Genomic DNA, 24834 nt, shown 5'->3' with positions numbered 1-24834 from the left:
TACCTCCTGGTCTGTATGTTCCACTTCTCCGGTATCTAGGTATTTGATTGGCTTATTGTATGCATTTTGCACTTTATACTTAAAGGGGTTGTCCCACACAAGTGTGATCGCTGGGTGTCCAGTTTCTCATGGAGCACTTCGGGGGAATTTCGGTCCCCTGTTCTCCCTATCGCTGGGGGTCCCAGTGGTCGGACCACCAGCGATCACACATATATCCCCTATCCTGTGGATAGGGGATACATGTGTTTTGTGGGAGAACCCCTTTAAAGAGAACCTTTGACCTGCCCATACATGTGCAGCTGAGTGCAGCATGTAATAGGTCGGGCTGCACAAACCCTGGGGCACTTTAAATTTTTTCCCTACCCTCCTCCATTATTTAAGGATCGGTGCTGTTATAATTGGCGCCCGATATTTAAATAACCCCCAGAACTATCAATGGGGCATGTAATGGCAAGGGGGCATGTTACTATGGCTGTGACACTGTCCAACCAGCTACGGACAGTGCCAAAGCAAGAGCTGGAGGGAGGAGAGTGTGTGCGCGCGCATGCGCAGCTCGGAGCTGTGCGCGCATGCATGCGCACATTCTCACTCACTCTTCAGCTCTCGGCAGACAAGTACAAGACTGTGCGATCTCTTGCGAGATATCACCTGGGCTGGTTCTCCTTTCCCTTCCACAACCAAGACCACATTTTATTTCATTCTTCTCTGGCCAGTTAACCCTTACTGTGGCCCGGAACTTGTACATTTATGTCTAATTTGCACTCATAATACTTCAGAGTAATAATCTACAATATTTACAAGTCCTCTTATTAATTACCACCAATTAAATTATCCCAAGTGTGACTTGCTGTTCCTATAACTTCACAGTTTACTGTCGTCAAACTCAATTTGCAGGGGCGCAGCTATGTCAAGTGTCATTTCACCGCATTAAATAGAAGATATCCCTAAGAGCCGGGAAAGGAACAGAAGCCTCATCAGAACTATTTCTTCAGGAAATTAATTGTGTAGACGGTAAAGATTGTGCTGAGACATTTGCTGGTCAGAACTCGACAAAACCCATAGATGTGTGTAGATAGTAGGACTTTCTATTAGGACCTATCATCACATTAGGATGGAGGAAAAGATAGGAGGTTAGGCTCAAAGAACTGGTTTTAACTATTTAAGGACCATAATGATGATGATGATGTAGACAACCAGATCCAAGTCCTTATTTGATGTTCACACCATTGAACTGGTTCCCAGCAAAAATAGCGAGAGCTTCATCCACTCTTTTAAGTCAATGCCCGACATACAGTCCCTACTCTAGTCCCAATTTCTTTCATGCTTTATAGGAGGCCATGGATACCACCATGATTCTCTGGGAAATGTATAGCTAGTGTTGGGATTATCAATAAGGTCTAGTAGGTTATCTGTGAATCAACTTCATAACTTGTCCCAAGCAGAAAGTCATTTTTCCGAATGGGTTTGGCTTCGGCTGGATTTTTCCATTCTGTGTCAGAACCTGGGCATCCGAAGGATATAGGGGATCTGTAAACTGTACGACAAGCCCAAGACAATCCTAAAAGGCACACAACCATCCTAAAATATCTACACTTTTAAAGTAATCTTTAGAAACCATTACAAGAACATTTGGCTCATTGGCAATTTGTACTATTGAACAAGTACAAATGAGCCATTGTCATTTGCAAATAGTTTTTACTTATCATCTGTTTCTCTAAAATTCATTGTAGAACTAACATTTACTTTTGGCAATAGAGTAGTTCTAATGAACCAGCAAGTGGGGGTGAAGTGTTTCTAAATAAAGAATCTTAATCGTCACTCCTACCTCCAATTGACAAAGAAAACGTTGAGATAAATTAGTGTCAACGTGAGGCAGGTAAAGGTATCAATAATATTTGGGAGTCGAGATCTACCACATAAAGGGGTTATGTGAACTATGGAAAGTCTGGGATCAAGAATGCAAGGATCAAAATTGAAGAAATGTTATTGAGGAGGCCAAAGTTCAAAAGAAGATTGTCAACAGCAATAAAAAAAAATGCAACAAATCGATTAGAAACCCTGGATCTGAGACAAACATGATGTCTTGGAAGAAATATTCTAAGATATAAACTATTAACTTGGGTTCCTCCATTCTTTATATACAGAGAGTACAACGTTTACCATTATATCCTAAGTTTATACCATAAGGTGCTCATATGTCTTATAGAAAGAAGAGAATCTAACACAACCAAGGGAGGCTGAACCTATCGGAAGTTGTAAACAAGGACACTATATAAGTTATAAGGACCAACTGGACAACTCAAGTCCATGTTTATAAAGAAAATTGATACTCAAATTCATTAAAAATATTTTTCAACCTCCTAAACGATAGCCCCTATGACAACTCCTCCTGTCAGCCTATCTGGAGCACAGTCAATATTAGTCCATGCACCACACAAGTACATGCTGAAGACAGATCAATACAGATAACCATTTACATAATAATTCATATCAACCATACGAATGTTCCAATATCAGTCTATTATTGAGATCATGGCACAATATTTAGTGCATGACCGGGACGTAATTATAGTGGGCTAAAAGGTTGTAGTCGCTACCGGGTCTTGGAGACTAAAGGGGTCCTAAAATTCCTTCTGCTAAATATATGGAGATCAGTGTTGTAAATTGCTCATGATAGTTGATTAAATTGGAGTTAGATCTCGAGTGACAGAGTTTTTGAAGGACTTATGGAGTTCACACTTTCCCGAGAGCCCCACTGCCTCTTCGAACTGGGAATTAGTGGGGGGTCCAAGCTCATGGATTCTCATCTAAGTCATCTTCTCACATGTCTCTAGGGCACATCAGAAATGGTTTTAGCTGGATGACTTATTTGAGGGCTGTGACTACAATAATAACTAAAATCCCAAAATTTTTCCACCATGTCCAATATATTTTCCAACCAACAGAACAGATTCTAATTGCCATCATATTACCTGAATTAATTTTCTATCCAAAACCACTAACATATACAAAAAAGTCAAGACAAGAGGAGTTGCCGGGTTCGAAAGGTGGACAACAACATGGAAGTCCTTAAAGAACATTTTCATTGATAGGAACTCAAGTTTCCCAGAAAGAGTTGGAATCCGTCAATCAGAAAGTAATTCCTACCTCTCCTTGGGTTCTCAGAATAATCCTCCATTGGACCAGACATGATTTTTTGCCTCGATAACTCCTCCGCATTGGTAACTCTCCATGTGTTGTTATTTTGAGAAGGAGAATATTCCAGATCACAGTGGGATTCGAAATTACAGTTGAAATCTAAGACATAAAAAAATGTAAAAATGAATAAATTACACACACCTGCTCGCCTCCCAGGTCTAGAGGGAAGGAACACAAAAATGTATTTCCTCAAACAAGTATTTTATTGATAAGTTGGGGATTTCTTCCAGGAGACAAAGTAAAAGTCTCTCACACAGGGACATAGCTGTAAGAGGTGAAGAGGTAGCACTAACACCCAGATCCTGGTGCCTGAAGGGGGCCCCACAGGGCCCTCTGCTACATAAGAGGGGCCCCATTACAGATTTTGCATTGGGGCTAAGGAGTCTTAAGTTATGCCTCTGCTTACACATTATAAGGAGGTTGTCAAGGTTCCTCCTTCTCAGGGTCTTCCTACATTTAGTCCGATCTGCACTTCCCTACATGCTGAAAATGTAAAGGTTCATAAAAATTTTTTTTTCATCTATTGGAAATTTGTGGGCGGTGCTTAATAGTATTAGTGCGGAAGACAACAGGTATAAAATCTCTAATAGGACCTTTAACACTTCGATAGAAGGCACCAAAGATGTTGCAGTGTTGTTTCCGAATACTACATCATCTAAAGATATTCTGATGCAAAATTCAAAGATATTAAGTATTAATAATACAGCAGATATTAATCCAAAGATTCTTACTAATTCAATAGTTCAGTAAGTTTAAAAGTTACAAAAGAACTTTTTGAAATAAAGAATTGAATATTTACCGAAAACACCAATTGACTAAAGAAGACTTGATTAGGCTAAAATGGTGCAGTATTAGCAGCAGTACCGCGCTATTAGCTACATTGACCCATGCCAGTGAAATACATAGAACACCATGCCACAATACAATTAAATTACATCAAGTACATTATTCTGTTCTCATTGCTGCACCCTATGTACAAGAATACAACTACTATAATACTGCTCTTATATACAAGAATATAACTACTATAATACTGCCCCCTATGTACAAGAATACAACTACTATAATACTGCCCCCTATATACAAGAATATAACTACTATAATACTGCCCCCTATATACAAGAATATAACTACTATAATACTGCCCCCTATATACAAGAATATAACTACTATAATACTGCCCCTATATACAAGAATATAACTACTATAATACTGCCCCTATATACAAGAATATAACTACTATAATACTGCTCCCTATATACAAGAATATAACTACTATAATACTGCTCCTATATACAAGAATATAACTACTATAATACTGCTCTTATATACAAGAATATAACTACTATAATACTGCCCCCTATGTACAAGAATACAACTACTATAATACTGCCCCTATATACAAGAATATAACTACTATAATACTGCTCTTATATACAAGAATATAACTACTATAATACTGCCCCCTATATACAAGAATACAACTACTATAATACTGTCCCTATATACAAGAATATAACTACTATAATACTGCCCCCTATGTACAAGAATATAACTACTATAATACTGCCCCTATATACAAGAATATAACTACTATAATACTGCCCCCTATGTACAAGAATATAACTACTATAATACTGCCCCCTATGTACAAGAATACAACTACTCTAATACTGCCCCTATATACAAGAATAAAACTACTATAATACTGCTCCTATATACAAGAATATAACTACTATAATACTGCCTCCTATATACAAGAATATAACTACTATAATACTGCCCTCTATGTACAAGAATATAACTACTATAATACTGCCCTCTATGTACAAGAATATAACTACTATAATACTGCCCCTATGTACAAGAATATAACTACTATAATACTGCTCCTATATACAATAATATAACTACTATAATACTACTCCTATATACAAGAATGTAACTACTATAATACTGCTCCTATATACAAGAATATAACTACTATAATACTGACCCTATATACAAGAATATATCTACAGTAATATTGCCCCCTATATACAGGACTATGACTACTATAATACTGCCCCTATATACAAGAATATAACTACTATAATACTGCTCCTATATACAAGAATATAACGGCTATAATACTGCTCCTATATACAATAATATAATTACTATAATACTGCCCCTATATACAAGAATATAACTACGATAATACTGCCCCTATATACAAGAATATAACTACTACAATACTGCCCATATATACAAGAATAAAACTACTATAATACTGCCCCCTATGGAAAAGAATATAACTACTATAATACTGCTCCTATATACAAAAATATAACTACTATAATACTGCTCCTATATACAAAAATATAACTACTATAATACTGTTCCCTATATACAAGCATATAACTACTATAATACTGCCCCTATATACAAGAATATAACTACTATAATACTGCCTCCTATATACAAGAATATAACTACTATAATACTGCCTCCTATATACAAGAATATAATTACTATAATACTGCCCCTATATACAAGAATATAACTACTATAATACTCCTCCTATATACAAGAATATAACTACTATAATACTGCCACCGATATAAAAGAATATAACTACTATAATACTACCCCTATATACAAGAATATAACTACTATAATACTGCACCCTATATACAAGAATATAACTACTATAATACTGCCTCTATATACAAGAATAGAACTACTATAATACTCCTCCTATATACAAGAATATAACTAATATAATACTGCCCCCTATATAAAAGAATATAACTACTATAATACTGCCCCTATGGAAAAAATATAACTACTATAATACTGCTCCTATATACAAGAATATAACGACTATAATACTGCTCCTGTATACAAGAATATAACTACTATAATACTACCCCTATATACAAGAATATAACTACGATAATACTGCCCCTATATACAAGAATATAACTACTATAATACTCCTCCTATATACAAGAATATAACTACTATAATACTGTCCCCTATATAAAATAATATAACTACTATAATACTGCCCCCTATATAAAATAATATAACTACTATAATACTGCCCCCTATATAAAATAATATAACTACTATAATACTGCCCCCTATATAAAATAATATAACTACTATAATACTGCCCCCTATGGAAAATAATATAACTACTATAATACTGCTCCTATATACAAAATATAACTACTATAATACTGCTCCTATATACAAAAATATAACTACTATAATACTGTTCCCTATATACAAGCATATAACTACTATAATACTGCCCCTATATACAAGAATATAACTACTATAATACTGCCTCCTATATACAAGAATATAACTACTATAATACTGCCTCCTATATACAAGAATATAATTACTATAATACTGCCCCTATATACAAGAATATAACTACTATAATACTGCCCCTATATACAAGAATAGAACTACTATAATACCTCCCCTATATACAAGACTAGAACTACTATAATACTGCCCCTATATACAAGAATATAACTACTATAATACTGCCCCCATATACAAGAATATAACTACTATAATACTCCTCCTATATACAAGAATATAACTACTATAATACTGCCCCCTATATAAAATAATATAACTACTATAATACTGCCCCCTATGGAAAAGAATATAACTACTATAATACTGCTCATATATACAAAAATATAACTACTATAATACTGCTCCTATATACAAAAATATAACTACTATATTACTGCTCCCTATATACAAGAATATAACTACTATAATACTGCCCCTATATACAAGAATATAACTACTATAATACTGCCCCCTATATACAAGAATATAACTTCTATAATACTGCCCCCTATATACAAGAATATAACTACTATAATACTGCCCCCCATATACAAGAATATAACTACTATAACACTGCCCATATAGGCTGGGTTCACACGTGGCGGAATTTCACTTAAATTCCGCTGCGGACACTCCGCAGCGTTAATCCGCAGCGGAGCCGTTTGTCCATTGACTTACACTTTAATTTAGCAGTGTTCGTTTAGACGAGGCGTAAAATTCCGCTGCGGAGCATAGGCTGCGGAGCGGAATTTGGTGTCCGCAGCATGCTCTGTCTGTTGCGGAGCAGTGGCGGACTCATGGCGGAATTTCTCCATTGACTTCAATGGAGATTCTAAATTCCGCAATGAAGTCCGCAGCTGTCATGCACATGTTATGTGTGCTGCGGATGCGTCTTGTTTTTTTGCCATGACATTTCTTCATTCTGGCTGGACCTATGTATTTCTAGGTCTACAGCCAGACTGAGGAAGTCAATGGGGCTCCCGTAATGACGGGAGCGTTGCTAGGAGACGTCTGTAAATAGTCACTGTCCAGGGTGCTGAAAGAGTTAAGCGATCGGCAGTAACTGTTTCTGCACCCTGGACAGTGACTACCGATCACAATATACAGCAACCTGTAAAAAAATATAAGTTCAAACTTACCGAGAACTCCCTGCTTCTGTCTCCAGTCCGGCCTCCCAGGATGACGTTTCAGTCTAAGTGACGGCTGCAGCCAAGCACAGGCCAAGCACAGGCTGCAGCGGTCACATGGACTGGCGCGTCATCCAGGGAGGTCGGGCTGGATGCCGAAAGAGGGACGCGTCACCAAGACAACGGGCGGTAAGAATGAACTTTGTTTACTTTCACTAGGGAAAGTGCTGTCCCTTCTCTCTATCCTGCACTGATAGGGAGAAGGGAAGCACTTTTCCCGCAGTCCGCAGCAGCTAGTCCGCATCAATTTACTGCACATTTTGTGCAGATCCGCAGCAGAATCTGCAACGCAGATTCTGTGCGGCATTGATGCGGACAGTTGCGGAGGAAATCCGCCACGTGTGGTCATGCCCATATACAAGAATATAACTACTACAATACTGCCTCCTATATACAAGAATATAACTACTATAATACTGCCCCCTATATACAAGAATATAACAACTGTAATACTGCCTCCTATGTACAAGAATATAACTACTATAATACTGCTCCCTATAAACAAGAATATAACTACTATAATACTGCCCCCTATATACAAGATTATAACTAGTATAACACTGCCCCCTATATACAAGAATATAACTACTGTACTATAATACTGCCTCCTATATACAAGAATATAACTATTATAATACTGCCCCTATATACAAGAATATAACTACTATTATACTGCCCCTATATACTAGAATATAGCTACTATAATACTGCTCCTATATACAAGAATTTAACTACTATAATACTGCTCCTATATACAAGAATATAACTACTATAATACTGCCTTCTATATACAAGAATATAACTACTATAATACTGCCCCATATATACAAGAATATAACTACTATAATACTGCCCCCTATATACAAGAATATAACTACTATAATACTGCTCCTATATACAAGAATATAACTACTATAATACTGCCCCTATATACTAGAATATAACTACTATAATACTGCTCCTATATACAAGAATATAACTACTATAATACTGCCCCTATATACAAGAATATAACTACTATAATACTTCTCCTATATACAAGAATATAACTACTATAATACTAATCCTATATACAAGAATATAACTACTATAATACAGCCCCCTAGATACAAGAATATAACTACTATAATACTGCCCCCTATATATAAGAATATAACTACTATAATACTGCTCCTATATACAAGAATATAACTACTATAATACTTCCCCTATATACAAGAATATAACTACTATAATACTGCTCCTATATACAAGAATATAACTACTATAATACTGCCCCTATATACAAGAATATAACTACTATAATACTGCCCCCTAGATACAAGAATATAACTACTATAATACTGCCCCCTATATACAAGAATATAACTACTATAATACTGTTTCTATATACAAGAATATAACTACTCTAATACTGCTCCCTATATACAAGAATATAACTACTATAATACTGCCCCTATATACTAGAATATAACTACTATAATACTGCTCCTATATACAAGAATATAACTAATATAATACTGCCCCTATATACAAGAATATAACTACTATAATATTAATCCTATATACAAGAATATAACTACTATAATACTGCCCCCTAGATACAAGAATATAACTACTATAATACTGCCCCCTATATATAAGAATATAACTACTATAATACTGCTCCTATATACAAGAATATAACTACTATAATACTGCTCCTATATACAAGAATATAACTACTATAATACTAATCCTATATACAAGAATATAACTACTATAATACTGCCCCCTAGATACAAGAATATAACTACTATAATACTGCCCCCTATATACAAGAATATAACTACTATAACACTGCCACCTATATACAAGAATATAACTACTATAATACTTCTCCTATATACAAGAATATAACTACTATAATACTGCCCCTATATACAAGAATATAACTACTATAATACTCTCCTATATACAAGAATATAACTACTATAATACTGCTCCTATATACAAGAATATAACTACTATAATACTGCCCCCTATATACAAGAATATAACTACTATAATACTGCCTCTTATATACAAGAATATAACTACTATAATACTGCCTCCTATATACAAGAATATAACTACTATAATACTGCTCCTATATACAATAATATAACTACTATAATACTGCCCCCTAGATACAAGAATATAACTACTATAATACTGCTCCTATATACAAGAATATAACTACTATAATACTGCTCCTATATACAAGAATATAACTACTATAATACTGCCCCCTATATACAAGAATATAACTACTATAATACTGCTCCTATATACAAGAATATAACTACTATAATACTGCCCCCTATATACAAGAATATAACAACTATAATACTGCTCCTATATACAAGAATATAACTACTATAATACTGCCCCCTATATACAAGAATATAACTACTATAATACTGCTCCTATATACAAGAATATAACTACTATAATACTGCCCCCTATATACAAGAATATAACTGCTATAATACGGCTGCTATATACAAGAATATAACTACTATAATACTGCCCCCTATATACAAGAATATAACTACTATAATACTGCCCCCTAGATACAAGAATATAACTACTATAATACTGTCCCCTATATACAAGAATATAACTACTATAATACTGCTTCTATATACAAGAATATAACTACTATAATACTGCCCCTATTTACAAGAATATAACTACTATAACACTTCCCCTATATACAAGAATATAACTACTATAATACTGCTCCTATATACAGGAATATAACTACTATAATACTGCCCCCTATATACAAGAATATAACTACTATAATACTGCTCATATATACAAGAATATAACTACTATAATACTGCCCCCTATATACAAGAATATAACTACTATAATACTGCCCCCTATATACAAGAATATAACTACTATAATACTGCCCCTATATACAAGAATATAACTACTATAATACTCCCCTATATACAAGAGTATAACTACTATAATACTGCCCACTATATACAAGAATATAACTACTATAATACTGCTCCTATATACAAGAATATAACTACTATAATACTGCCCCCTATATACAAGAATATAACTACTATAATACTGCCTCTATATACAAGAATATAACTACTATAATACTGCCCCCTATATACAAGAATATAACTACTATAATACTGCTCCTATATACAAGAATATAACTACTATAATACTGCCTCCTATATACAAGAATATAACTACTATAATACTGCCCTCTATATACAAGAATATAACTACTATAATACTGCCCCCTATATACAAGAATATAACTACTATAATACTGCCCCCTATGGAAAAGAATATGAACCTGAACAAGCCGGGTTTGTTGGTATCTGAATAGATTTGCTGTCTGGTTTTCTTTCTAGTTATTGATTATCCACTCTCTCGCTTTGTACGGATTCACATCAGGATAAATAATATGGACACTGTTGCCCTTATATCAAAAGATGGAAACAAATTCAGTAGAGATAGAGATATAATCCATTTTGTGTAATAGCATTTAGTATTATGGGATGTCCTGGTTGTGTTTACGGCCTCGGTGTCAGGAGGTTACAGTGCTACGGTGTATTGGGATCCATTACATAGCAATGTCCTTTTCTCAATTATATCTGGAGACTTTTAACCCTTTAATCTTTCCACAATCACTGGTGCCTGAAATCATGTCCGTTTCTAAATACAAAAAAATATCCGTCTAATGAGTTGATTAATGATTCATATCTGTCTTGTGCTATTAAGCCAATAGAGTTTGAGTTTTAATTATACTGACAATATAATGAATTTAGAAATAATATCTGGGGGATTGGTGGAGGTGATCCATGACCGGATAATGGCTGTGTGGACAGAGCATTGTATTATAAACTAAACTTTTGGTCAACTACCATCCCAAATGCTATGGGCATCTGTAACATCTGTGTTTATTAATATTATTGATTTTTACATTTACTGTTCCTTTAAGGGAGATGTTTTTTTATGGACAATCCTTTTTTTGTTAGAAGGGTCTCCTAACCACCAGCTGATCACAGAATGTCCTGCAGCTGGAAACCTCAGTGATTGGCTGTAATCTGTGGGAAACCAGAGAGCAAGTGATGAATTTCCCTGCAGCGCCACCACAGAAGAGAAGAAGCATTACACCATTACATAGTGCTCATTTATATTAATATTGTGTTCATGTAATATAGAGATTTGTCGGGTCCTCCAGAGTATGTGATCTTCTTTTGTAGCTGATTTTCTCCCTGGCAACCCCCCTCTTTGATTTCAGAATTCCCTAGTGGGGTATTTGATTTTTTAAACCAGACTATCGCTTATATATTAGAACTTTAAGGCGGGTTCCCACAGGTCGGATACACTGCGTAAAACTATGCACCGTATCCGACCTGGAATCAGCAGCACATTCTGTCTGCATTGTGGTGCAGTTTTTCGGGCAGAATTTTCCGAAGCAGCGGTAGAAAAAAGCCCAAAACAAGACGTTTATACTTATCCCGGTCGTTGTCATGGTGATGCATCCGGTCCTGCCCCCCTGGATGACGCTGCAGCTGATGTGACCGCTCTATTCTGTGATTGGCTGCAGCAGTCACATGGGATAAAACGTCATCCCAGGAGGCCGGACTAGAGGAAGAAGCAGGGGGTTCTGGGAAATAATATATATATATATTTTTATCAGTTGCGATTTCTCCGCCACAAAAGTCTCATCTACTTTGCTGTTACTGTAAATACTGCGGAATTTCCGCACAGAATTCCATTGCAGAAATTCTGCAGTGTTTACGCTACGTGGGAACCCGGCCTAAGCCTCAGTATCGGAAAATACTAGAAACCAGGAAGAATAATATGTAATTCCCTGGTGATAAAGATACTAAAAGTCCATGCTATGAAGTCAACAATAAAGCCTTTATTTCAGGGGAACATCACAAATCCAAATCTCGCACATCACCCGGAGAAAGGAGACAAAGCCGCCGCTGTAATGTGGGATATTACGTTTCATCGTATTTCCCGCCATTTGTCTCTATAACCCCAGAAATATCTGTTTCTCTCCGGAGCCTCGTAAGGACATTAAGCAGTCATCCTTCATAGACTCGCGGTAGAATTTTGGATTTAAATTTTTACAATTTTAATTCATTATTTTTAATACTTTACATTTCCTTCTTTCGAAACCCAATCGTGAGAAACAAGCGCATAAAAATGTCCTCGCTAACTGGTCGACATTCTGCGCAAATCATGAATGTTCGGTTCAGAACTTTATACCTCATTACCAATGCCGGGTTATGTAGCACATACATCCCCAGAACAGGAATAGGCGCCCCATAAACTCATTATACGAGGCACAGAACTACGTGGCGGGTGAAAACAAATCTCCAACACAAAATGTAAAAATTGGTTTCGTCTGGAACGGCAGGGCACCTGGAAGAGAGGGGGGATAGCAACCATCAAAATGGGCCCCCCATTATGGTGCCGGGTTTTGCCAACCAAGAAAGAAGAGGTTGGTATTTGTTACCCCCTCCCCATCCTTTCTATGGTCCTCCAGCCAACTCCTCACCTCCTGCTTTCTCTTAATGAAGTTTGTCTGGAGAGAGGAGTTCTGCACAGTCCATAAGAGCAGTGGCGTAACGATCGCTGTAACAGCCGTAGCGGCTGCTACGGGACCCGCTATGGCTGCTACAGCGCGATGCCACTGATCACTACGGCAGAGCAGGGAGGTATCTCCTCTCTGCCTCTAGGGTATGTACAATCTCTACTTGTTAGATGGATCACTTAACAATAAGATGATCTCAAAGTGTCCTCCTGCTGGAACCCCAAGTGATAAGCTGTGATCTGTGGGGAAACCTGGCAGTAGATGTTCAGTTTCCCTGCAGTGCCACCGCAGGAGAAATGCAGTATTACACAGTGCCCATTCATATCAATGTGTTGTTTGTGTAATAAAGAACAGGACAGGTCCTCCAGAGAGAGAGACGCTCTATGTAACCGCTCTCCACCCTGACCAAGAGATGAAGATCCTGAAGGGAGGACCCCGATCTATTAATTCCCTAATAGGGTGTATAAAGGTGCTGGATTTCTCCTGTGGCGCCAGTGTAAAGTAATTGATCTCTTGCCATCAGATTTCTCCACATACTATACTTGATTTCTTAGGCCTTGTTCACACTGAGTTTTTTTGGCATGTTTTTGCACGCGGAAATCGTATTGGAAACCGCGCCAAAAAGGCAGAGGCATTTTTTTTCCCCACGATCGGAAAAAAAACGCTCGCGGGAAAAAGAAGCGTCATGCCCTTTCTTCGGGCGTTTCTGTCTTTGACTTCCCATTTACATCAATGGGAAGCAGTGAAAGCGGTTTTCGCTGCGTTTTTTGGCCGCAGCTGAAAAACGCAGCGAAAGACGCCACAAAAAATTCGGCAAGATTTTTCCGCCTGCAAAAAACTCTGTGTGAACAGGGCCTTAGAGTCCCAGCAGCACGGCTTATTGTTATTTTATTTTTTTGGGGGCACTTTTTGTACCCAGGTCTCCCACAGCGCTCTTTTTACTTACAGATCTGAGGCCGTTCTTACAGTATAGAGGAGCGGGGCCGGGTATTTTGTGTTTCTGTTTAGTTGTATTACGGCTATATATTTATCATGTCTGGAACTCATTTCCTTCAAGCAAAGTAAAATTAAATCTCTGCGTTTTATGTAGTATTTTGATAACGCTCTCGCTGCAGAAGACATAATGTTTGATTTAAAAACTCACAGACGGAGGGAGAGTTTTTTCGGTCATTATGAGTCGAGGCTTCATTATTACGGGAACGTACGGGCACGGGGAAGGAGACATTAGCCGCATAACATGTTGCATTTATGTCTTTATTTCCACAATGTAATTTCTGGGTGAGAGCCCATTATCAGCGCAATGTTCTCCTCATATTTACTTACTCTGTGACTCCTAAGTATCTCTTCAATTTGGATGTCATATAACTCCTGCTCCTGCCCCGAAACCAGGAAACCAGCGGAGATCAGTCATATCTGCAAAGTAGTGCAGCTCCGGATATGGGACAAAATATTATGGAATTACATCATGAGACTGGTGCCAACTTCTTCCTGATCAGCCTCCCCAGATCGTACATATGTACGAGGGTAAGTCAAAAATTATCCGCACTCTGGCTGTAGAATTTATTTTAACCCGTTGGCGAGGCCTGCCCTGGCTGTATGCCTATTAGGATATCCCCTTTAGGCTGCTACCTGCGGCACTGGAAACGGTCTGCTCCTTGGCGCATACGAGGTCCTGGCGCGTTGTATACGACGCAGCACATAATCTATAGGGCCGGAACCTTGTATACACCATGACGCAGACCTTTTCCGGTTGTCTACTGGGGCAGCCTGAGGGGGAACCGTGGCATAGCGATCACGATCGCAGAGAGTGTGACCGCAACCCTTACCCCACTGACCCTAATATATTGTTATATGTAGTGCAAAATGGCCACAGGGAATAAAATTAGTTGCCCTTAAAAAAATGTTATAGGCTGTTGATAGGCGGAAGGGAAGTCAGATGGGATTTAAAGAGGTTTTCCTAATTTAGGTTAATAATGCTTAATTATTGTATAATTAAAAGTTTTGCAATTTTCTAATATATTTTGTATTCCAATTCTTCTCCATTTTCAAGTCATCTGCTTGCTGTCAGTGAATAAGAATCTTTAGAGGCGCAACTTCAAGCTCCTGGGCCCCAGTGTAATATCTATAACTAGGCCCTCCCTCCACCATGTGCTATGTATAATACTGGTGTCTTCTTTTGTGGCAGAGAGGCCTTTGGTCTCCCTCAGGAACCAGGGCCTGGGTAGGGCTGAAATGTCTGCACCCCCTAAAGCTACACCCCTGGCAATGTAATTTTTTTTCTTATGTATTGTGTTTACACAGCTGCAGGACATTTAGATCTCTAATACATTTAAAGGGATTGTCTACTTTGGACGATCCTTTTTGGTTGGGTCCCTTGATGATCAGCCGATCACATGGCGTCCAGCAGCTGGGACCCCCAACGATCAGGTGCAATATGTGGGGAAACCTGACAGCAAGTGGTTTTTTTTTCTCCTGGAGAGACACCACAGGGGAAACATAGCATCACACAGTTATCATTTAAATCAATGGGCTGTACATGTAATGCACGGATATGTCGGGTCCTCCAGAGACACTCTTTGTAGCCACTTGCCACTATGACCAAAACATGAGTCCTGAATGGGGGAACCCCCTCTATTAACTCAGAATTCCCAATAGAGTATTTCAAAATGGGTTTTCTAAACCAAATACCGCCAAGCTGTGTCAGTTGGACATGATCTATACAGGTTTTCACCAATAAACAAGAATGCTTCCATTCACTGTTAGCAAGCAGAGATTTTGGAAAGAGATTTTTCTGAGGAATTTCATCTCTCTATGATTGTATCCATCCCAATTACCTCTTTCATTAGACCAGGGTGATAAAACGTGACAACGTGACACCAAATGGGGGGGGGGGATCACTCACATGACGAGGAGGGAAGTCTGGAGAAAGAAGTGTAGATACTTGTCTGTTATTTACCCACTCTTGGTGATGGGGTTGGCCTGGCTTCTGCCCATTATGACATTTCCTTGAGTTGCCACTGGAGCAGAGGTTGGTGAGTAGTTTCTCACCTGCCTCTGCTCTGTGGTGGATCCAGACTACCATGTGTGGTGATGTCATCTCAAAAAGTGCCCCTGATGACATCATCAGACAACAAGCCATTTGGTCCATTCAACGCATGGACCAAATTGACGTGCTAGACTTGGAGTGCTACTAATTTATTTTTCGGCTCTTGCTTCCAGTTCTGATTTCCAGCCTTCACATCTGGCTACATCTTCTTGTTTTTGCCTCTATCGACCCTCAACCCGGTGGTCCTCAGCCTCTATGTCTCCTGCCAAGTTGTAGACCCTGATCTATATCATCTTCTAGCATATCTCAATGATATTTGAGGTTTTTGAAAAGTGGAATTCCCCTTTAAAGCACATGCCTCACACTTTCTTACATAAAAGAGGGGAAACGTATCTTCTTTTGGGTTGTAGATACAGGTGAGCAGATGAAGTCTATGATCTCGGACCACCACTAGTTTCTAGAATAAAAGAGTTCTTTTAGAAGTTCACTTTCACAGAATTACCCCTTTAAGGAAGCCTCGGCCTTCAAGATTGTAGATCAATATAAGACCTCATGCACACGGCATGGGGTAGTGGGTATGGAGCCACAGAGTCCAAGCAGTGCCGTAAAATGTCACCGCAGACGCTCTGTGTGGCTCCATACGGCACCATATTACAGATTCAAACAGCATTTAGAGGTACAGTAGGACCCCAAAAACTTCTATAGGGGGCCACACTATAGCTTTACTACTCAGAGGTGGTACAGAGCTGTAATATGGTCGTGTGCATGAGGCCTAACCCATAAATGTTGAAGCCATAAAGGCTCTGACATCACTCACCTGACTGGGGGCGTAGCCCTCGATTGATGACATCATATTATACATCTGTTGACATTGGTGAAGCTTTGAGGTCAACAGACTGAATATCGAGAAGATGCTAATAATGGGGTAATGTATGTGAAATGTTGAGTGAGTGATTCTCTGGAGGGCAATATTACAACCCCCATCATCTAACTATGGCTTAATCTATAGTCCCCGAATTCTCATCTAGCCGCAGTTTTCCCCGACATAAAACGAAAACGATTTATTCATCAATTTTGTTTTACAGGTAAACACCTCAGGATGTGATAATCAGCTGAAGTGAGAAAAAAAACTTTCATTACTCCGGATCCTCAGCCCGGGTTCATCAACATTTATTGCTTCCTGCCGCCAGCACATTATTCAGACGCACATATCACTTTATCACAGGGAGACGGACTGGAGGCACAATGTCGTGGTCCAATATCTTAAACTTTAGCACAAGGGACATGAGCATGACCAAAGCATCTAAAATAAAATGTGGAGCTAGTTTGATTAAAGGGGTTGTCCACCTTCTGACAACTGTGGGTATGTGGACCCCCTGGGCCGCACCGCCGCGGCATGATAGCAGCTGGCCAAACAGTGTATCAAGTCAATGAATATATAGTCCAAGCACAAGGGTACCTGTAGCAGTTCAGACAGTAGCGATGACTAGGCTCATATGGGACCTTGGCAGCAGACACCAGGCGTGACCGATGGCACAACACGACTCTGACTTTCTAAGTCACAGGAACAACGGTAGCACATTATACAGGTAGCAGGTACGGGAACACTGGGAACATGATAACACTAAGGGACCTATTGCAAGACTAACACGGGTAAACGCAACAACGTTCAGGCAAGGAGTAAAGGGGCAGGGCCCTTCTTATAGTCCAGGGTGAACATGGGCTAATTGATATCTATTTTCATGCGCTGGCCCTTTAAGGTCGGCACGAGCGTGCGCGCGCACCCTACGGGACACAGCAGAACGGAGTAGAAGTGAGCACTAGCGTCTCCTAGCGAGGAGATGCGAGCCAGTCACAGATCCATGGCTGCGGCCGTCCGGGGGTGAGTAATCCCGACAGTCCGTGGCCGTGGACGCTATATATAGGTTATCAAGTAGAAGGAGCAAAGACAGTGGGGTGATACATGACTGCAGGACAGGGTGGGGTTGTAATCTATCTATCTATCTATCTATCTATCTATCTATCTATCTATCTATCTATCTATCTATCTATCTATCTATCTATCTATCTATCTATCTCTCTCTCTCTATCTCTCTATCTATCTATCTATCTATCTATCTATCTATCTATCTATCTATCTATCTATCTATCTATCTATCTATCTATCTCTCTATCTATCTCCTATCTATCTATCTATCTATCTATCTATCTATCTATCTATCTATCTATCTATCTATCTATCTATCTATGTATCCATCTATCTATCTATCTCATATCTATCTATCTATCTATCTATCTATCTATCTATCTATCTATCTATCTATCTATCTATCTATCTATCTATCTCATATCTATCTATCTATCTATCTATCTATCTATCTATCTATCTATCTATCTATCTATCTATCTATCTATCTATCTATCTATCTATCTATCTCATATCTATCTATCTATCTATCTATCTATCTATCTATCTATCTATCTATCTATCTATCTATCTATCTATCTATCTATCTATCTATCTCTCTCATATCTATCTATCTCATATCTATCTATCTCATATCTATCTATCTCATATCTATCTATCTATCTATCTATCTATCTATCTATCTATCTATCTATCTATCTATCTATCTATCTATCTATCTATCTATCTATCTATCTATCTATCTATCTATCTATCTATCTATCTATTCAATTCAATTCAATTCAAAGAAGCTTTATTGGCAGGACCAAATACATATTAGCATTGCCAAAGCAAGTAAGAAGTAAGGGAATGAGGGATAGGGACTGAGGGCTTGGGGATAGGGACACATCTAGGGTCGGGGTTATACAAGTCCATGGCATATCATGTCTCTCTCAGTTTATGGCATGCAGTGACATATTGTGCCGCTGTGCCCACTGTGGTTTCCTCTTCACCCAGCAGGATGTAGAGTTTCTCTTGCTCTTCCATGGAGCTGAAGTCCGGTAAGAGATCAGAGAGTCTCCTGAAGTGAGTGTCCCTCACTGCTGAGTATTTGGAGCAGTGTAGCAGGAAGTGGGTCTCATCCTCCACGGCCTCCTGGTCGCACTGTTGGCACAGTCGGCTCTCCCTGGGCTTGTAGTTCTGTCTGTGGCGCCCGGATTCGATGAGCAGGTTGTGGGCGCTCAGTCTGTAGCGGCTCAGGATCTGTCTGTCTCTGGGGTTTGGCAGTTTCTCCAGATATGGCGCCAGTTTATATTCCCGCTGTAGACTCTGGTATATTGTCAGTTTCTGGGATGTCTTTATGTCGTTCCTCCAGTCACTGATATATTCCTCTTGGCCTTTGTTTATTGTCTTCTTGATTTCGGCTTTTGTGAGGCCGCGCTGAGTGACATTTTCTTCAGGCCGGGTCAGGGTGAGATGTTCTGGGGGGCCTGGTTTACCTGGGACCCCTTGGTGTAACAGGGCTTTATGGTGATAGGAACTTTGCCTGCTGCTGTGTAGATGGGCCCAGAATGATAGCGCCCTCTTCTGGATTGTGAGGTGTAGTGGGAATCTGCCCAGTTCTGCCCGACAGGCACTATTTGAGGTGCTCCGATGGACTTGGAGAAGGTGTTTGCAGAATTCTAGGTGGAAGATTTCTGTTGGGCTGGAATCCCACCTTGACCAGTCTGGGTATGTGTCCGGACCCCAGACTTCACTGGCATACAGGAGGATTGGGGAGATGATGGAGTCAAAGATTTTCAGCCAGACCGTCACTGGTGGTTTGAGATGATAGAGTTTTCTTCTGATGGCATAGAAGGTTTTGCACGCCTTGTCTTTCAGAATCTCTATGGCTTGTTTAAAGCTTCCTGATTGGTTGATTTCTAGGCCCAGGTAAGTGTACCTGTCGGTCGCTGTGATTGTGGCGTTATTTAGTGTGAAGGTCGGGTGCCTGGGGGATTTTGAGTTTCTCTTCTGGAACACCATGATGTTGGTTTTCTTGGCATTGATGGGTAGTGCCCACGTGGAGCTGAATTTTTCTAGGATTTGCAGGTTGTCTTGGAGACCTTTCTCGGTTGGTGATAGTAACAGAAGGTCATCTGCATACAGCAGGAATTTCACCTGGGTGTCATGGAGGGCGAGACCTGGTGCTGAGGAGGATTCCAGAGCTGTGGCCAGTTCATTGATGTAGATGTTGAAGAGCGTTGGGCTGAGGCTGCAGCCTTGTCTGACTCCTCGGCTCTGCTGGAAATCAGCCGTTCTTCTCCCGTTCACCTTCACGCTGCATCTGTTCTCTGTGTAGGAGCTTCTGATGACGTCATAGGTTTTACCTCCTATTCCGCTCTCCAGCAGTTTCAGGAATATGCCCGGATGCCACACTGAGTCAAAGGCCTTCTTAAAGTCCACAAAACAGGCGTAAATCTTCCCATGCTTTGTATTGTGGACGTGGCTCTTGATGAGGCTGCGCAGGGTGTAGATGTGGTCAGTGGTGCGGTGGTTTGGCATGAACCCAGCTTGGCTTTGGTGGAGGACATTGTGCTGGGAGAGGAAGCTGAGGATTCTCTTATTCAGGATGCTGTTGAACAGTTTCCCCAGGTTGCTGCTGACACATATCCCTCGGTAGTTGGCCGGGTCGTACCTGTCCCCACTCTTGTGGATTGGTGTTATAAGGCCTTGGTTCCAGATTTGCGGGAAGTAGCCGGCACTCAGCACTATATTAAATAGTATGACTATTGCGGCCTGTATTTCTGGCGGGCTGTGTTTTATCATTTCTGGTGAGATTCTGTCTAGGCCGCTGGATTTTTTACACCTTATGTCTGAGGTTCTCTCTGTTACTTCTTGCAGTGTTATTGGTGTATCCAGGGGGTTTTGAGAATCTTTAAGTGTTTCCTCCATCGCCTTCAATTTTGATATTATTTGTTTTTGTTCTTGGCTTTGTTCTTCTTTCGGGATATCTTTGTAGAGGTCCCTGAAATATTGGAGCCAGATGTTGCCATTTTGAATATGAAGGTTGTTTTTCTTGCAATTTTTGCCCATGTGTTTCCATAATTCCCAGAACGAGTTGTCATGGAGGGCATCTTGGAGTTGGGTAAGTTTGGTGGAGATGTGCCTTTGTTTTTTCTTTCGGAGGATGGTCTTGTATTGCCTCTGTATGTTGCTGTAGGCCTCCTTCAGACCGCTGTTGTTTGGGTCTCGGTGCTTCTTATTTGAGGCATTTCTTAGGGTCTTCCGTACTTCTTTGCACTCACGGTCAAACCAACCGTTAGGATGTATTTCTTGTGGCCTCTTGTAGTCACATCTTTTCAGGTCAGACTTCTCTGCCATGGTATAGAATATATTATTGAGGTCATTTACGGCCTGATTGACCCCTCCTGGGCTTGTCTCATACACCTTGTTGTAGAGGTTGTGAAGCATCTCCTGCACTTCTGGTCTGTTCATTGTCTCTTTATATTTTATAGTTGACGTTTTGGACCATTTATAAGATGGGGGCAGGTTGAAGAGGCCGGTTTGATGTGTTTTTTGTGCAGATGGTTTGGTTGTGGATTTGATGTATAGAAGTAATTGGTTGTGATCTGACAGGTGCGTTTGTGGAGTGACTATGAGTGCGCCAATGTTTGCGGGGTCCATGTCCGTGATGGCATAGTCTACTACACTGTTGCCTACATGGGAGTTTAGTGTATACCTTCCTAAAGAGTCTCCCTTGGTGCGGCCATTCAGTATGTGGAGTCCTAAGCTTCGACATAGATTCAGTAGTTTTTTCCCGCTTTTGTTGACGGTGCTGTCATAGCTGTTTCTCTCTTTCTGTAGGGAGTTATGACAGTCGGCCTCTGCTCCAAAGATGAAGATATTTCCATCATTGGTCAGGTAGTCTTTATCTCTCCCCGTTCTTGCATTGAGGTCTCCGTAGATGAGAACGCTGCCCAGGGTCTGGAAATGGGCGGCTTCCCTTTGTATAATCTCAAAGCTGTCTGGGTTGGAGTACGGGGACTCTGGCGGTGCGATGTACGTTGCGCAGAGATACATGTCAGACTGAGAGGTGAGGATGGAGCTGCCTATTCTTATCCAGATGTGGCTGTCTCCTCGCTTCACGGCTTTGATCTGCTCATGGAGCTCCTCCTTGTACCAGACTAATATTCCTCCTGAACACCGACCCTGCTTGATGTGTTTATTTTTCAGGGCGGGGACAGAGATTTCCCTGTATCCAGTGGGCACCAGGGACTCATTCTCTGTCCTAGTCCATGTTTCCAGGAGGATTTGTATATCGATATTTTTCAGTCTTTGGATGAAGTCTGGATCGTTAATTTTGCATCCAAAGGCTGAGGCGTTGAGGCCTTGAATATTCCAGCTGCTGATTATAAAGGACGTCATTGTGTGTCCATATACCTTGTAATGAGCGGCGCTGTGTAGGACGGGCTGGAGATGTGACTGTTGGATGTGTTGTAGATGTTCTCGTGTTGTACAGTCACATTAGTTTTTTACATAGAGTGCTGAGCAGGGTCTTTATCATCTCCATGTCTCTGCTCTGCGTGTCTCTGTGTGAGGCAGGGGGTTTCCTCCATGTCTCTGTTCTGCGTGTCTCTGTGTGAGGTAGGGTGTTTCCTCCATGTCTCTGCTCTGCGTGTCTCTGTGTGAGGCAGGGGGTTTCCTCCATGTCTCTGCTCTGCGTGTCTCTGTGTGAGGCAGGGGGTTTCCTCCATGTCTCTGCTCTGTGTGTCTCTGTGTGAGGCAGGGGGTTTCCTCCATGTCTCTGCTCTGTGTGTCTCTGTGTGAGGCAGGGGGTTTCCTCCATGTCTCTGCTCTGCGTGTCTCTGTGTGAGGCAGGGGGTTTTCTCCATGGCTTTTGCCTCTGTTGGTCTGACCTTGGGTAAAGGGGTTTTTCTCCTGGGTGTAGTGAGGTGTGTGGAGTTTGAGGTCTTTTCATTGTTAGTGATGTCTCCATGTTTTGGCTTTGGCTGGTGTGGGGTCCAGGTCTGGGGGGTCTGTTCAGCACAATGTCTTTCAGTTCTTTGGCCAGAAGGCTGACCCCTCGTTTGTTGAGGTGTTTGTCATCATACAGGTGGTGCTGCTCTATGGAGGGGTGTTGTGCCAGGCTGATGTTTGACATTGAGCTGATGTTCGCTGCCAGCTCTGTGTTGATGGCCTGGGTGATCTCGTTGGGCACATCTTTTCTTGGGAGCACGGATGATATAATTATTTTACTGTCAGGGAACTTTTGTTGTGCCGTCTTTGCTAGTTGGGTCAGTTGTTCTGCAATCTGCTGTTGCTGGTCTTGGAGGTTGTTTGTACCCGTGTGTATAATGAGATGGTTTGGATTGGTAAAATGTGGGTTATTGATGACTGATGTGACTTGTTGGATAGTTGCACAGTGAATTTTACTGACCCTTTTTCCTGGGAAGAGTCGCCGTGAATTAAGGTATTTGCCATTTGAGTCAATTATTAGGACAGTATCAGGACATTGTGACTTGCGGGTGGCTTGTCTGATGCTTGTGTCCTGGGTCCTGCTTGGTGGTGTTATGTGGTGCTGCTGTGGTTCTGTGCTGGAGGATTGGTTGGCGGTCGGCTTTGTATCCACTTGTGTCGCTCTGTTTTCTCCTAGTTTGTTTTCATTAATTTCGGGAATATTTATTGGGTTTGGGTGATTTGATGTACTAGCGCCCTGGTCATTAGCAGTCCTTATGTCAGCGCTCTCCCTTGCTCCTAGACTTTGTGTTTGTGGTTTTAGATTTTCTATCTCTAATCTGAGCTTTGTATTTTCTTGTTGCAGCTCTCGGAGTGTACATTGTATTTCCTGCAGAGCTGATGCATGTTCACATTTCAGTTTGTTTATCTCTTTAATTACTTGGTCATTTGTGTTTTTGTCACCGAGATTTCTTTGAAGTTCTTCTTTGAATTGTACAAAGTCTCTTTCTAATTGAGATAAACAGTCTCTGAGGGTGTCGGGTGAGGGGTGTGGGACATTGGGACATGGGGCAGCGGGGGTGTCGCTGGAGATTGTCTCTGTATGTCCATCTCTGGTCTGGGTTGCTGGAGTTTGTTGTTCTTTGTAAGTTTGGGCCTGGTCTTTAATATGATGAAAGATTTCTAGAATCTATCTATCTATCTCATATCTATCTATCTATCTATCTATCTATCTATCTATCTATCTATCTATCTATCTATCTATCTATCTATCTATCTATCTATCTATCTATCTATCTATCTATCTATCTCATATCTATCTATCTATCTATCTCATATCTATCTATCTATCTATCTATCTATCTATCTATCTATCTATCTATCTATCTATCTATCTATCTATCTATCTATCTATCTATCTATCTATCTATCTATCTATCTATCTATCTATCATCTATCTATCTATCTATCTCTCTCATATCTATCTATCTATCTATCTATCTATCTATCTATCTATCTATCTATCTATCTATCTATCTATCTATCTATCTATCATCTATCTATCTATCTATCTATCTATCTA

The 24834-nt window shown here is 39.9% G+C and overlaps 1 protein-coding gene across 1 annotated transcript in view; it reads right to left on the bottom strand.

The window, feature by feature from the left end:
* The window catches only part of LOC142760579 (ALK tyrosine kinase receptor-like), a 358286-nt gene that overhangs the window by 146173 nt on the left and 187279 nt on the right, over positions 1-24834 (bottom strand). The window contains exon 3 of the mRNA XM_075863768.1: positions 3148-3297. Within this exon, the coding sequence (XP_075719883.1) occupies positions 3148-3297 (150 nt within the window). The remainder of the gene's footprint in view (positions 1-3147; positions 3298-24834) is intronic.

The sequence above is a fragment of the Rhinoderma darwinii genome, chromosome 4 (assembly GCF_050947455.1).
Source record: "Rhinoderma darwinii isolate aRhiDar2 chromosome 4, aRhiDar2.hap1, whole genome shotgun sequence".
Classification (NCBI taxonomy): domain Eukaryota; kingdom Metazoa; phylum Chordata; class Amphibia; order Anura; family Rhinodermatidae; genus Rhinoderma; species Rhinoderma darwinii.
Note: the sequence above shows the minus strand (reverse complement) of the source record. Positions and strands in the feature narration are given on the sequence as shown.